The sequence below is a fragment of the Lepidochelys olivacea genome (assembly GCF_965140295.1).
Source record: "Lepidochelys olivacea isolate rLepOli2 genome assembly, chromosome: 17".
Lineage (NCBI taxonomy): Eukaryota > Metazoa > Chordata > Testudines > Cheloniidae > Lepidochelys > Lepidochelys olivacea.
The window spans coordinates 6,600,584-6,617,770 of record NC_140427.1 but is presented as its reverse complement, the minus strand read 5'-3'; the positions used below and the strand labels follow the sequence as shown (position 1 = coordinate 6,617,770).

Sequence of the window (17,187 nt, the reverse complement as noted above, 5' to 3'; positions counted from 1 at the left end):
AGTCCAGGCCCCTGCGCTCATGGCAGAACTAAGTTTTTATTTAGACCATCCCTGGCAGGTGTTTGTCTAACCTGCTCTTAAAAATCTCCAATGATGGAGATTTCACAGCCTCCCGAGGCAGTTTATTCCGGTGCTTAACTACCCTGATGGTTAGAAAGTTTTTCCTCATGTCCAGCCCTAAACTGCCCTTGCTGCAATTTAAACCCATTGCTTCTTGTCCTATCCTCAGAGGTTTAGGAGAACAATTTTATATGTACTTGAAAACTGTTATCATGTCCGTTCTCAGTCTTCGCTTTTCCAGGCTAAACAAACCCACTTTTTTCCATCTTCTCTCATAGATCTTGAATAGTTTTTAATTTCTGGGCTTTCTTCAATTTGTCCACATCTTCCTTGAAATGTGGTGCCCAGAACTGGACACAATACTCCAGCTGAGGCCTAATCAGCGTGGAGTATAGCAGAAAAATTACTTCTCATGTCTGCTTACAACACTCCTGCTAATACATCCCAGAATGATGTTCGCTTTTTTTGCCACAGTGTTACACTGTTGACTAATATTTAGCTTGTGGTCCACTATGACCCTCAGATCCCTTTCTGCAGTATTCCTTCTTAGGCAGTCATTTCCCATTTTGTATGTGTGCAATTGATTGATCCTCCCTAAGTGGAGTACTTCAGAGCATTACTTTAGTTTGTCCAGATCATTTTGAATTTGAATCCTGTCCTCCAAAGCACTGGCAACCCCTCCCAGTCAAAGAGCATATAGAATGCTGTGCAACAGCGGAAGGCAGGGAAAATTTTCATCAAGGATACTGAAGCAAACTCCCACTCTTAGGAAAATTTGTCATGTGATTTTTAAGTTCTACATGCGGGAGACAGGAATTTATTTTTAAAAGTCTCCTCCAAAAGGACTCCACAGTTTCAGTAAAGAAAAATTGAGAAAACAGTTTTTAAACCACTACAATTTTTGTAATAATTGTTACAATCATTATGATAGAATTGACACTCCATTAATACCTTGTCGTCCTTTACCCCAAGTATCATTTTTTTCCTTAGCAAGATGATGATTGCTAGCAGTAGGATTAGAAATGCTTTTTATAGTTAGAGACTCATATTCAAATACACTGCAGAGTTTATTCATGATTTGTGGTCCTTAACTTCTCAAACTTTCAAACTCTTGGGATGTGTAAAAGATTTTAAGTTTTCTTTGTCATCTGTTCAAGAGGCAGTGCTTGAGATCCAACCTAATGTACATGAAGAAGTAACTTTAATAAAAAGTATATAATGTAAATAATATAGCATACATTAAATTCAAGACGACATTTTGCTTTCTCAAAAGTAAGTAAGTTTGCCAAAAACATGAAGGCTCTTTTTTATTTCACATATGGGAAAAATGATAAGTATTTTCTAAAACTTGTAATATTATAACAGACCACCCATGTGCCCCTGAAATATCAGCCGTTGGAGCTTTTTCTGGTATTCAAACACAGTTACTTTCCCATTCTGATCAGAAAAATAAGTGGAATGGGAATTCTTTGTCACTTCTTCTAGTTGGAGTGGAGCTAGCTTTTAATTTGTTCCTCTTTTTTTGCTTATTTTAAGTAAACCATTTTCAAACAAATTGACCTTTCCAGTGTTTGAGGTTTTTGACATGTCTCTTAATGTACAAATAGCCACCTCCTCTCTTGAAGATTACTTAAATGTGGTTTTATCAAGCTCTGAGACCAGCTGTCTTGCTTGCTCAACTACGTTGTTTCAGAAATTCTGAGTAACCTCCTGGAAGAGTTTGCTGAAAAATTTGAGCAACTATGCATAAACAAGCAAATCCTCTTAAAATCTGAGACTGTTCAACCCAAATACAGGCAATTCCCAAATAACAGGCCAGTTCACATTTGCTTATAATCCTCTCCAGTATTTTGAAAGTGGAACTACTATGCTCTCAGAAGAGAGAACCGGCATACTAACATTTTAACTTGATATAGCTAAAAGAATGAGATGGGCTTCACTAAAACATCAGGTGCTGTTCTGTTGTCTTAAAATTTTCTGTTGATTTGCAAATTATCGGTTAAGAAGTCTGGTCTAGAATTAAGATCCTGACAATTTTGTCATCCAGGATCCCATGGCACTTTTAAGAGCATGAGGAGTTACCCTGTTAGCGTCCTGGCTGAGCCTCAGTTTGGGCAATATTCTGTTTGACCAAAACTCGCCCTGTAACTTCAACTGGAGAAGCAACTCTCCTGCGTACAGCTGCTAAGTAGTGTTTCTTGTGTAAAATGGCTGCCACATTCCACTGCAGTCGACCTAATTTGAGCTGTTGTTTACTTTTCTGCTCAGGCCTGGAGTTAAGTGGGGAAGTGGTACACAAGTTAGGAATCTATGGAATAGTGTATTGAGAGCTATTTACTAGAACTGTTAAGCAGAGCTTGTCCTTGCACAGAACTCTAAACTAAAGTTAGGTTTAAGTCGATCTTAAATTCAGTTAAAATATTAATCACAAAATGGAATGTGTTAGAGCAGTAGCAACCTACTGTTAGAATTTAATACTTTGTATTTAAAATTTGTGCAGGGCTTTTTCTTTATGGGAATATTGTCAACTTTGTAATTAGCTGACGAACTACGGCTATTTTGCTCTTTTCTGTGTCATCAAATATTGGATCCCTGGGTCTTTTTTAAAAAAGGAAAAAAAGGGGAAAGAAGTATAACTACAAGTGAAGGAAACAATAGTTAACATTCCAACAAGTTCTGTTTTTTACTGAGGGTAGAAAAATGCTTTGTGTTGTACAGTCTAGCAAGCAAACTAAACTACTACTTATGAATTCCGTTGGGCAGTTGTTCTCTCTCTCTCAACTGCTTATATTTAGCATTTAACAATGATAGTTGCTACATCAGAAAGCTATTCAAATTAGTTCATATTAAATTAAGTTAAACCTTTTAAAAACATGTTTTGGTCTCTTTTTACATGGCTTGGTATAAAGTAAATCTGATTAAAAATACACGAATGTATTATTGAGCAATATTTGGAATCAGACAAAAGTAAAACTGTAATAAGAGGCCTTAGATAACTAACACACATAAGCTTTAATGATCCTGAACAAAATAAAATGCATTTGTGAAGGAGAAGCTGATTGATTATTATCAGCAATGCTCAAACACAGTTTTACTGTAAAGATGTAAAAAGGGAATTGTTGAATGTGAGGCTCATGGTGGATGAATTTGGCACGTTCCTAGAGACAGATCTGTTTGTGATAAGAAACTCATTCCCAGGTGTGAAAGGAAAAGTTCATGGTTTTAACTCAGTTTTTCAGCAGCACAACTTAATAGTTTGTGGACTGCTTTGTTAACGTACTGTAATCCTTTGATGTTTGATTCCCTGTTGCATCATGTTTTTCACATCATAATATAGTACTGTTTTCAAAGAATTAAAGAAGACCTCATCAAATCTGATTTATTAAGTTACATAGCAATGTGTACCTGTGCATTTTAACATTTTCTATTATTTGAGGATAGGAACAAGCCTTCAATGTCAAATCAGTTCTTTTCATGGTGCTTTCAAACTTTGAGAAGTGTTTAAAATATTTAAACTTCTTTTTTAAGAAAGTATAATTTTTTTCAATCTTTGTTCTCGTTGACTAACACACATGAAAATTGTTATCTAAGAAAAATGGGCCCTGAGTTAGACTGTACTGTGCCTTTCCTCCGTTTCCTTATCGCTCAAATGTATAAAAGAAGATGGCTAGTTTCCTTAGTCTGTCTATATTCATTTATATTATTTTTTATTTGTACATATTGTTAAAGTTAGTGCCCTTTATGTGATTCCACTTTGCCAAATACATAGACGTTTACTGTATACTCTGAACTTGCAGCACTGTAGTTGCTAAGTTTAAAGCACAGAGATAGAGAAAAATCTAGTGCTAGTAATAAGTACCAAGGATTCCAGAGTATAGTTAGTGGAAAGCCTGGACAAAGGTGACTTCTCACTCTCAGAATGTGGCAAAGCTCAAGCTTAAACATGTTTTCTTCAAGAGCAGATTTCAAAGGCAAGCGTCCACTATTGCAGACTTCTGGCTCGCTTGAGTCTTACACTTGAGACACATAGATGAACTGTGAATGGTTGAATATTGGAATTGTAACAGGACAGACTGGAAGAAGTCCGAGGTCATAGTACTTTGAACTTGAGCTAGAAGTGAAATGGATGTCAGTGAAGTATATGGTGTATATGCGTAATGAAAATGTGCTTTCCAAGCCCACCTTGCCCACAGATATGCAGACACATTCTGGTGTACTTGAAGCTTATGGGTAGCCTTGAACGTTCGCCTCAATTGAAGTTCATGATGGTAGTCTAGCCTTGAGATAACAGAGACATGGATAACTGAAGAGGCATGTATGTCTCTTGGCTAGCTGAAGGCGAAAAATGTTCTTGGCTATTGCTGCTGTCTGTGAATCCAGGAACAGTGCTGACTGTGGTAACTAACTTCCTGACCCTGACATAATGAACCACCTTCACAATAGCTCAGCAGAGACTGACAAACAAAGGAAAAGTTATAAATGTTGTCTGTTTCTCAAAATGCTTATTCCATCAATCAGCATCATCTCAGTCTTATAAGAGGCTAGAACCGCCCAGACAAACCTTCTTTTCTTTTCCAGCTGTGAACGCTCTTGGCTGTAGCTACAATAGTGAGCTGATGGATTACTTAGAATATAGGCTATTTTTGGACAGGATTATGTCTGCCTTTGTTTGTGGAGAGTGTCTAGCACATTGTGGACACTAATGATAGAAAACACAGCTAGTCCAGAACCTAAGGATAGCACTTCAATATGAAAGACAAGATGGATTGTCTCTCGGTTGTGTTGGAGATCGGATATGTTGGTTATCCACTTGAACATTGTGATAACCAGAAAGAAGACAGATGCAGGGAAAGATTGTATACAGTATGTGAACCTGTCTCTTTTTCTATTCACCTGTTCAGACTAGGGCTAGTGTCAAGTGTGACATGGCTTTATCAACATGGTGAGTCTGAATATGTATATAAACTGGTCCAAATAGGATTAGTTTGTGCAGTCTTCAAACTATAAGCCAAAATAGGCAATACAAAGGTTATTTCCTACTGATATTATTACATCCATATGTAGCCTTGGAGAAAGGAATCTGTATTTATAAGGCATCCCAGCTCTGCCTTCTTCAAAAAGTCAGATTTTTAATTAGATCATAAAATAATCAGGAAACCAATTAATTTCTTCCCATCCCATTTAAATCCTTTTGGCCTCCAACAGCGTGGGTGGTTGTGATTATTCTCTGCACCTTGGAATATAGATGGTCTTTTTGGAGACTGAAATATTACTCTGGCCAATTTTCAGGCTTACAGGAGGAAGTACAGTTGCTTGGCTAATAATCAGACTATGAGGACATCTTTCTTGATATTACCAGGCTTCAGAATAAGAATCCTAAGCCTAGACCTTTTGCATGACTGCATGTTGCAGCTGGTTGGCACAGCTTCTTAACCTACACAGTTACTCACTGTTTTAATCCTTGTGCTGGGATTGACTTGAGTACTTATTCCAAATGTGTAAAGGTGCCTAGTTTTCTGAGGACTCTGAATTTCTCCTGGTCTGTTCAGACATGCAGGGGAAAAGATTTGTTTGAAGACAAATTGGTCTGATTTCCTGTTTGTAGGGGGTGGGTGGTGGAAACCTTATGTGGTAGATGTAAAGGAAGATGAGGCTGGGGCTCTGCCAGTTAAATTGATTAACTCTCCCAGTGAAATGGAAATAGTTGGTAACACTGTCATAGGTTGGGTAGCCTGGGAATAAAAAGCAAAAATCAGGGAATATTAACTTTTCTCATTTGCTGTGATAAGTTTTTGTGACCTCCTCCTCCTGAAATTGCTTTGTATTAGGCTTCCCCCCGTAATATATAGTGGTTTGGTTCCATTTAACTACATTAGTCCAATTACTCATACTCTTTATGTAGCATAGATTAAGTGTTTTCATCACTTCTTCCAAAATTCTTACTCATGCCTTAATCACTTCCTTTCGGAACTGTTGCAGTTCTCTGTTAACTGGTTTCCTGTGAGAATTTGGGGAACCTACGTATGACTTCTGAATTTTGGTTGAAATGATGAAGTCATTAAGAAGTTGCTACAGCAAATTTCATGAGTGTGATTGTTCTTTACCTCTCTACTCACTTTGAGGACCGTGTTGTAGTTGTAAATATTGTCAGTTGAGATAACATAAATGGCTTCTTACAGTTTTTGTAGCAGAATCAGAATATGCTTGCTCTATGAAGTGGATTAGTTTGGTAGAATATCTTATTTTTCCCCTTCTTACTTATCGCAGTCTGTTATAGTGAAAATCCTGTATTTACTGAGCCAGAATATTTGCTTAAACCCTTTGAATTCAATGGGTTTGTACAGGCTGTAAATCTCAGCTAAGCAATTAGTATTCCATAGTCTGGAAAGTCCAGAGCCTAACACTGGAATAGCAGAGTGTGGTAGTTTAGGACTGATGTGTTGGCAGAGTTGTGTGTAGAACTTGGCTTGAGCCATTGGTTGTTTCACATATTCCCAGCCCTCGCTATTGTGAACACAAATTCATCAAATTTAATTCAGTTCAGTTTTTTGCCAGTTTCTGTATTATGCTACTTGCGTGGTTTTTTGTTTTTAAAAAATCACACAGTACAGAATGATTATTTGTACTTCATCAAATTTACCAAGGAGAACAAACATTGTAAACAGTAATAGAAAGTATCAAACTACTTAAGTTTTAAAAGAAATGTGAACCAAGGAACATTGTAAAACAAACTCTTAAACTAGAATTAATTTCAGAAGTTGAATTAATTCAGTTACAAACTAGTTTTGCACTTGAAAACTATTTCATTGTACAAGTTCAAATTTTATTGCAGTTTTAACAGGTATTACCTGCATCTCTGACTTCTGTTTATATTTTTAAATGTTTTTACTGTGAACCTCAAAAGCTGACTTAGCTTAATCTGCAAGAATACTTAAAGGAACTATAATATTTAGGTTGCTCTCTGAAGGAAGGCAGATGTTAATATTGTATATATTCAGCCACTTGGGTGGCTTAGTGGTTTTAAGTCTCTTAAGGCAAAAATAATTGCCAAGCATGTACAATACAAAAACCCACCCTACAAGCTGACCAAACAGTAGCAGTTTGTAGCTAGAATTGGTTAGCGCTAAGTGGCTTGTGCAGGTGTGTTTTTAAGCTTTGGTGTTTTGTAAGTGGTGTAGGGTTGATTGTGGTAGAATGAAGTCTGATGTAGGTGGGTTAGAGAAATTATAGAGTAGAATTCTGATGTAGCAAGTAAGCCTGTATAAGCTGTATAGAAAAAACATTGGAGTGTTTTTTTTTATGTTTACACCAATGTAAAAATATTAATATTCAAAAGTTGACTGCCCCCCCCATTCTACTGCCATCTCACTTTTAGAAACATCGTATTGGTTCCTTAGGTCCACAGGGCTCCAACTTTAACTGCACTAGGCTCATGTGACTCTAACTTTGGTTGAATGTAATTTAAAATTGCAGACTATTTCCTTCTAAGCAACATTTTCTCAAATAATGTACATCTCTTTCCTCTAATAGTAACATTTAGTTATCACTATCAAATATTTCAAAGTTATTTTCTTGTTTCGGTAGAAACTATTTGCTGTATTGACTAAGAATAAAACTGTTGTGTGTCAGAAGGAAAGTGCAAATATCTGTAAAAGTGCCTGGTTTTTGTCTGTGATTAAAATTCTTTGACTTTGAGTTCAGAACTAGAGGAGGTTAAAAGGAGTTTTCTCTGCTGTTCTGTATCCTTCTGACTGGTGGATGGCTTCTTATGATGGTCTTTTGGCCAACTTGTCTGGTGCTCTCAACCTTCTGATACTGCCTTGGTCCTGCCTGTCCCTTTGCTCCTTTTCATTTGCTCACTGACTCTTTGAGGAGCATCTCGGAAGGATGAAGGTGTCTGAATTTAAAAAAAAAGGAAAAAAAAAAAAAGCATCCAAACATTCTTGAGCCATCTTTCTTGCAAAGTGCTCTCTTTCTTGCAACTGTCTTTTATACTGTCTTGGCTCTCAGGAATGTAAAGTGTCTTCCCACAAATTTAGACTACGTCAGCAAAAATACATAGTAATCAGTCTGTATGCATAGATCCAACCAATTCCTACAAGGGACTTTTTTTCCTTTCATATAATTAGTCTGGTTCATTTTTCAGCAAGTGTGATGGATATTACAGCTAAAGAACTTCTGGACGGTAAACATACTGAAGTGTGCAGTTTGCAATCGTTTTTACGTAATCTTCATTTGCCACTCATATAGTCATGCCTGAGGATGTGAGAAGATGATATCTGACCTGGAAGACTGATATGATGTGGATAAAAGAATCCAGTTTGTGGAGAGCAAGTTAACTTCAGTATTCAGCTAGGCTCTTAAGAAAATCAAAGGAGCTAGGCTAGAACAATGTCTTCCTCACTGAGGGAATCAAAGGAATGTCATCCAATTGTACTGTGCAGTAAACTGGGATATTGTCAGCGAAACTCTTATCCTCAGTGGAGAAAACAGGCAGAACGCACAAATCTGTGTCTGGCCTCTTAATGTTTGAGTGCACAATTTCCAAGATTAGAAGGCAATGCCTGCTACCGAGAGGAATCAATCACCGGGTATATTCCATTTGTACAAAAGGCTTTTATAGGTGCTTGCAGAATTGCTGATGCTCATGCAGTTGTGTTATAAGCACTTTGAAGGCAAAGATTTAAGATCAGATTTTTACTATGTAGGATATCTATGGGCATAATTTTTGAATCAATCCTTTTGACAGAGCAGATGCAGATACTTGTCAGAGAACAAGACATGCAACTTAATATTGCTTAGAGAAGTAGTTTTACTACAAACTATTAATCTGTGAACTGTTACCTTTTGCAATTAGGTTATGAAATGTATAGCAATTTTTGTCCTTTTGGAGCAACAAGGTTTTAAAGTACCTCCTACCATAAGTCTAACCTACTTGCTAAGGTGAAATTAAGTGAATTAGAGAAGTTAAGATGAACAAGATAAATTTAATTAAACATATAAACAAGTAGTACATACAGACATTTTGCAGGTGTCTGTATTCATTAAATGGCTTGAGCTTAATAACTTTAGCAAGGCCACTATGTATGCTGAGTATTTTAGTGCTGCAACTCCCCCTATCTTACAGTTTTGGATGTGTTTTTTTTTCTTTCATATTTCTATGTTCCCTATTAATGGGGTACATAGCTATTTGATTTTCTCCTTTATTTAAGTATTGTTATGTAAATTACAGTTTTAAAACCATAACTCACCTGCTGCAAGTTAGTTAGTGCCATACCTCTGCTGTCTAATTGGTGGCCTAGTATAAATAAGATTTCCTTTTTTCTTTGGTGACTAGATTTCCTTGATTGAACAGATTTCCCAGTGAGAATTGACTATCAAAAGGGATCCTGATGGTCTGAATCATTTTCGCTGGGGTGGGTGGAGGTTTTGGAAAGTGATTCATAGACTGTCTAGTTTATGTGTGACTTCCTCCATTATATGATACAAATTCAACAAAATCAAATTTCAACACCTTTAAATATATTTTTCTTGTAATAAATATTAAAGCTTACTGCTCAGAGGAAAAAGAAAAGGGGTACTTGTGGCACCTTAGAGACTAACAAATTTATTTGAGCATAAGCTTTCGTGAGCTACAGCTCACTTCATCGGATGCGTTCTTCGGATGCTCAGAGGAAAGTGGACTGGGATGTTAAAATAAAAAGTCGATCCTTTAGGTGCTGGCAGAAATTGTTCGTAATTTAACAAAAAAGCCTTGCTTTTGTGGGTTTCAGAAGATGAAGTTTCTGGTTCATTACCAAACCTTTATTTTGCTAGCTAAATATGCCATAACACATAAAGGAGTTTGAAGTGCAGAAAATGCTTGGAAATTTTTACCATATGTTCTAGTTCTGTTCCTCTGTAATTAGTCTGAAGTAATAAGTGAAACTTGTTTTGTACCTTTTTCCAGAACTTAACATATTTTTTTTACCTCATGACTCTATTGTGGCTGGACAGGGATCTATGTCTGAATAGCTCAGAGAAAGTGTTATTTAAACTCCTGTTTAAGGCCAAGAAAGCCATTTTAAATTTGGATTAAAAACTAAGCCTAATGTTTGATTCCCTGGAAGAGATCTATGTGCTGTTTACTGAGAGAGATTATAAAAAATAAGGTATGACAGATATGGCAATTTCCTGCATATCGTTGGGAGACCCTTATTGAATTAAGTTTAAGTATTTTTGGGTCCCATTGTTTAAATGAATCTTGTATGTGTGATTGTGTTGTACACTAGTGGTTTTCAAACTTTTTTTTCTGCTGACCCAGTTGAAGAAAATTGTTGATGCCCGCAGCCCAACGGAGCTGGGGATGAGGGGTTTGAGGTGTGGAAGGGGCTCAGGACTGGGGCAGAGGGTTGGAGTGAGGGCTGAAGGGTGGGCCAGGAATGAGGGGTTCAGGGTGTGGGATGGGACTCTGGGCTGGGGTTGAGGTGTGGGAGGGGGTCTGGGCTGGGGCCAGGGATGAAGGGCTTGGGGTGCAGGAAGGGGCTCTGGGTTTGGGGGGGCTCTGGGTTTGGGCATGGGGTTGGGCCGCAGGCTTTTCTCGGGCGGCTCCCAGTCAGCGGCGCAGTAGGGGTGCTAAGGCAGCCTGTCCTGGCACCATGGATCGCAGTGCACCCCAGAAGCGGTCAGCAGCAGGTCCGGGTCCTAGGCGGAGGTGCGCAAGTGGCTCTTGCCTGCAGGTGCCACCCCCCCCCCCCCCCGATGCCATTGTCCGGGAACCTGCCAGTGGGAGTGCAGAGCCGGTGCTCGGGCGGGGGCAGTGTATGGCGCTCTGTGGCACCCCGCCCAGGAACCGGACTTGCTGGCCGTTTCCAGGGCGCAGCGTGGTGTCAGAACAGGTAGGAACTAGCCTTCCTTAGCAGGGAAGCACCGCCGATGGGACTTTTAATGGCCCAGTTGGCGGTGCTGACCAGAGCCGCTCTGACCCAGTGCCTTCCATTCCACAACCCAATACTGGGTCGCAACCTGCAGTTTGAAACCACTGTTGTACACCATGGTAGAGGGCTACCACAGCATCTAGGCACTAAAGACAGTGAGTGGTGATTAAGGTAAATCAGCCATATTGTTAAACCCTCCCACCTACAGACGTACCATCTCTTGGGGAGGCTTGTGTATACTGGTTTCTCCAGAGACCAACAGACAGAGAAAGGACTTTTGGATAAAGAGCCTGAGTTTAAACTGACTCGGTGCCTCTGTTCTGATCCAGCAAATGGACATGACCTTCTGCCCAAGGTGGGGGCCGCCCCCAATCCTTGTGGAAGAACTGACCTCTACCAGAGTCCAAGGTTGGAGTTGTGGTGACCTCTGGTAAGCTTTTTAGTGTGCATGTATGTTTATTGTTTTTAATAAGTTTTCTCTGTAATGCTTTCACATTAAAAATAAATGTTCTTGCTTACAAAGAGCTGTATGTGGCTATTTATAGCTGTGAACAATTACGCTGTTTGTAGCCTTTGGAGAGAAAGCAAAATACAGAATGCTGGCTTGTTTAGGCAGTCTGGCTTGCTGGAGACACCACAATGTAGACAGGGAACTGTGCAGCCTGGAAAAACCTTGGGGCCTCTCCCCAAGAAAGACGATGGTTGAAAAGCTGGGATCCTAGAGTAGGTGGACCTTGGTCACTTGGATGTACATTCTTTGGCCCTTTACAGTTCTTCATATTTGCTGAAATTGAATGTTCTCCATACAGGAACGCTGATTAAAGTTCGTGAGTGGAGAAATTTCGAAAGATGGGAACTATACTGACTTGTGAATATTATTGTTTAACATGCATGTGCTCAATGCTGCATAAAACATACAAACATATATTTTGTTTTATTCATTAGCCAAATGTAAGTTCCCTGTTTAAATAAACCCAGTTTCCAGGAAATAGTGTTTCTGTGTATGGAAAATGTGTTGTGTTGAACTTTTTTTAAAATAAAGGAAGATACTCCGGATTTTTCAGTTACTCAGGAAACTCTAGCTAGTACTGAATGTAGGAACATATCTCAGCAACATGGGCTACTGTGCGAGCACATTATATATGTATTTGTATTACCAGAGCACCTAGGAGCCCCAGTCATGGATCAGGGCCCTGCTGTGCTAGGCACTGTATAACACAGAACTAAAAGGTCTGATTCATTCCCCAAAGAGCTTGCACTCTGAACACATCAGGCCTGTCCTCCTCTCCCTACTGGCTTCCCATAGAATATCAAGTCGAATTCAAGATCTCCCATTATTTTTAAGATGCTCAATGTCCTGGTCTCACTATACCTAAAAGATCACCTGAAGCTCATGGGCTGCAGTCAACATCTATACTCATCAGGCAAGATGGAGCTGTCCGCGAGGGTAAAGCTAGTCTCTGCAGGAGACAGTAGTCTCAGGGACTGATCTAAGGTTGGGGAGTGAACTCCCATAGGTTTTAAGAACCACTGCAAATCTCACCGCTTTCCTTTCTAACTTTCTCACTTTTAAAACCTTGCCTTCAATAATAAATGTGGATAACACAGCGGACATAAAATAAAGACAAAACAAAAACCGAGCATCTCCTCTTTCCTTTGGAGAAAAAAAGGGAGAACGAGAACCATGTGTAACAAATGCTTGTCAAGCTGCTTAATGCATTTCAGGGAAGCTCTGGGATGCTATGCTGATGACAGCAGTATAAGGACCTGAATAGAACTGGCATCAAACAGATAATGAAGAAATAAGAGTGAACCTACATAGTATATTTTCAAAGCATACTTGCCATTGCTAAATAGAATAGTACTTGGCATTATATAGTGCATTTCTTACTCAAGGTACGGTAAAATGCTTTAAAAATCAACGAGGTAAGTGAAAGTAATGAAGTGACTTTTGGCAAGCACCATCACTGCTGAGTGCCCAGCAAAAGTACATTGCCCTGTTTTTATTGAGAGAAAACATTCAGAGATGCTAGTGTTCTAATTTTCTGAGGTGCTGCGCAGACCCAACTCTCATGAAAGTTAATGGGAGCCATAGTGCTGAGCTCCTTTTGAAAATCAGGCCTTGGGTTATGCTGTTTTATCTCTTGAAAAAGTGTATTTTGTGATTATTAGCATTATTAAGCTGCCAGCAGGACTTGCATCTCATTGGAAGTACAGTACATGAGCTCATCTGAACAAGTGAACTATATTAGTATGTGGAAAACTTTTTGACTTCATGGAGGTCCGGAAGTTGCTTGATATTAATTTTCATCTAGACAGAGGAATTTGTTTTGCATATTTTCAAATATGCTGATGACAGAAATTTTTTTGATCATTTAGCTAAATGGAGTTGCAGATAAGGTGGTGCCTTGTTGGCAGGAAAGGCAGTTTTCATTACTTTAATTGAGTGATTTATCAGGATTTTCAGCTTTTTATAAATGCTGTAGTGTTATGACAGAATTAAAAGGATTTAGAATAAAAGGAGTTTAAGAAAAGGACTTTGCAACAGGATTGCAATACTTTCTATATTCGATGGATTTGGCTAGCTGTTTTTCATTTCAATCATCAGACTACATTCTGTTAAACACTGTGCGGAGCAGGTGTGTATAGCATCAGTATATTGCACATGTGAATAAACACAATTTTATATATAAAAAATTAATCCACCATAACTTGAAGGATTAAACGTCCCCTCCTCCCCAGAATGACGGGGGGGTGCTGATGCATTAAGCATCATGGAGAACAACACATGTTGCTGCTTGCAATCTCATGAACAGGACTGCTGTTAACCTGATTTCATGCACTGCAAGGTCCTTATACTAATGATTTTTCTAGAGTATTAATAGTTACATCCTAAAAGTATAAATTTGAAGTAGATAATGAAAATTTTTTGAAACCTGAGTTTGTCTTAAACGTCTGAAATTAGAAGTTAAAGCACCCACTGTACAATTATTCCAAATACGTTTCAGGTGATGATGATATTCCTTTTGATTCTGTGCAAATGTTTTCCCCTATAATCCATTTTTGTATGTTCTGGAATTCTTTCCTCTGTAATTCTCCTTATTAAAATAAAAAGTTTATACTCAGAGTTGGACTGAATAGAAACTTGTGAACTGATGTCTCGTGTGTGTGTGTGTGTGTATGTATGTATGCATGGTTTAAATCCTGGCCCCACTAAAATCAGTGGCAAAACTCCCATTGGCTTCAATGGAGCCAGGGTTTCTCCCTTAATGTAATTTCTATTGAGCCTGGCTAGGTAAACAGAAACAAATGGAGTTCATCTGTTCCATATATTGGGGGAAAAAAAACAAATTGGTTGCCAGGTTTTTAAAAAGACTTTACATGTTTCATTTATCAGTTTACAGATCAGTACATACGGTACAGGTGTGACCCATAAAAAACCTTGGAAAGAGCAGAATAAAATGAAAATGTATTTGATTTTGTTAAGTAACTCGTAAACCTGTTGTTGATGGTGAAATTATTGATGTGAACCCTTTTCTATTATAAATACTCCAAACACGTAGGAGGGAAGAGTTAGTCTTGTATAGATGAGATTGCTGAGCGGTTTTATGTTATAAATTAATTGTATGTACCCATACTATTAATAATTAACAGAGACTGTGAAGTGAAAAAGTATATTGTTAATTGTTATACCTTTCTGATGAATTCACATAGGAGTACAGCCATACAATTAATTGTGAATTAAGGTTTGAACAGAATGTGTTACCGATACTTGGAGTAGATCAAAGAGTTTGATTTTTATAATGAAGAAAGCTTTTTTGTAATCCTGGAAATTTACCTCACTGAGGCATCTCAGCTTGGTGTGTGTATGTTTAATTTCAGTAACAAACATCCTGACATTCAGCAAAGCAGTAGTACCCTCTGGGGGAAAAAAAAATTCCACAAAGGCGAGAAATTAGATGGTTTTTATTTGACTTTATTCCTACTTAGACACAGGGTAAAATTTTTGAAAATGCCTGTGCCCCATTTTTTCAAAAGTGACGCGGAGCCTAGGTTATACTGAAAGTCAGTGGGGCTTGCTTTTCCTAAATTACTTTTGAAAATGGGACTTTTGCTGCTATGTCACTTGTGAAAAATTTGCCCAATTTAGAGATGTAAGATGGGCATGGGCATGGCCATGTTTTAGGCAAACACTAGGATCCAGCTCATCACACTAAAGAAAGAGAGGGACTACTCTTATACTGTGTGTGACCTTAATGGAATAAATTGAAAAAATGTGTGAAGCCTTTCAAAAATAACATCATTCATATTTTAGAACAACTTCACAAAATAGAAAAATGGGAGTGAGCATTACTTGACCTTAATAAGAAATAACAGTTTCTGAAAAGAGTAAGCAAATACCCACGTGTCCTGGCGAAATTTTATTGTTCATTTACACCTATCACCATATTTACGGGAGCTATTGTTCTAGAGTTCATGGCTTTGTTGTGAAATGTATCCCTATTGCTGAGCTTGTAGTGGCTGCTGCTCTTTATCTGTATAGCCACTGGCCTTCCAACATCTTGCCCTTTGCTTTTGTAAAACCTTTGGATATACTTTGATTGTGCAAGGTGCTCTAAAAATGTTTTCTTTTTCTGTAGAAGAATTTTTTTCAGGTTAATGATTTGTGGTTTTTAAAAAGAAGTGTTCTGAAATTTGACAAGATATAGTAATTATATTTTCAAGTCTAATCAACTTCTTGCAGTGAATAAAGACAGCATGGTGAAAATATAACGAATGCTTTTTATTGAGCTTTATTTTTCTGTTTTTCTTCTAATCAGGCCCTCAGAAATGTGATAATTTTTCTGAGAAGAGACCTCTTCTTGGTGTGTGTAAAAGCATTGGATCTTCTGGGTAAGGAAACTTTTCAACTTTTAGTATACTGAAAAAGCAATTTATTTTATAGAACAATAAAAAAAATATTTTTCTGTAACTTTTTCCGCTCTGTATTCAGAGTTTTTTTTACATTACGAAGCTGGGAAAGGTTCTCCCTGTAAGGTCTCAACCTGCCAGCACCGATTTTTTTTTTTTTGGGACACATGCCTTTAAAAACAAAACAGACCTCTGTGATGAAAGACCTGTGATATGAAACCCAATATAAAATAAATGAGGAGGTATTTTGAAATTGTGTGGGATTATTTTCTTTTAACATAATCTCATTTTCATGTTCACTGTTTCTGATGGTAATGGATGAAGTTATTACAGAAGAGTGGTCAAAACCGGCCTCTGTGCCTCAAATAATTAAAGGATGTTTGTGAGGAATGAGTGATATTCTATGTATAACAGTATTGTTGATTGTGTTTTGATGTAAACATTGGCCACTGCTTGTTTGTAAAATAATTTTGTAAAAAATGCTTATTTTTTTGTTCAATTAGAAAAATGAGTTGGCAGGTTTGTCTTAGTCTGGGGATAGCATACAAGGAATCTGAGCTCAAAACTTGCATTTCTTTTCTCACTTCTATCTTGGCAAGGACTGGGAGAGTTGTGCTGGTCTCTCAGTTGGTAGGCAATTTTAGAGGCCCTTATTAAAGAAGTCCCTGGCCTACATCTAAATGGGTTAATACCTATGCGGACACAGAAGAACCTATTCCAAGAAGTGAAGGCTGAAATAAACAAGAGAATCCTAGGTGACAGCAGGGAGTTTTAATATGTCTGTTTCTTCTGTTTCCGGGTCCATTGTGGCTTATATATGGACCTACTCAAAAAGACTTCAGTGTTGTTTAAAATCTATAGAGTATTCCTCTTGCTCGGTAATGAGCATTTGCCAACCTCCCTTCCCTGAAATGTGTTTTGTTGCTTTCTGAGTGTCAGTTGGAGGGTCTTCCTCATACAAAGAGGTTGTTCTGCTATGTTATGATGGCTGTGTTAGATGTGTTGACTCAGACAGCACTTTTGGCTTATACCCGTACCAAGTGGAAAATACCTGCTTCTCAAGGATAATCCTATGCACAGAGATTCAAAGGCTAAATTGCTGAAGCAAATCTTCTTACAATAATTAGACTAATTCTGTGCCACACCTTTTTAATTAGGAATTTTAATGACTTTGGGTATGGGTGAAGGTTAACAAGTAAACCCAAAACAATTCCTAAGAGTGTTGCTCACTATGTACTGTTAGTTTATTAACAAAGGTTATGAATGTTATCAATTTAAGAATCTGATCAGAAATAAGCAT

At 38.0% G+C, this 17,187-nt stretch overlaps 1 protein-coding gene across 15 annotated transcripts in view; it reads left to right on the top strand.

Annotated features, from left to right (window-relative positions):
• Positions 1–17,187, top strand: part of BCAS3 (BCAS3 microtubule associated cell migration factor) — a 502,746-nt gene that overhangs the window by 24,211 nt on the left and 461,348 nt on the right. For all 15 annotated transcript variants that reach the window (XR_014714393.1, XR_014714394.1, XM_084650993.1 and 12 more), the window contains one exon: positions 15,797–15,869. Coding sequence is in view for 13 of the 15 variants with exons in the window: in XM_084650993.1 (XP_084507119.1) it covers positions 15,797–15,869 (73 nt within the window). In the remaining 2 variants the exon portion in view is untranslated. The remainder of the gene's footprint in view (positions 1–15,796; positions 15,870–17,187) is intronic.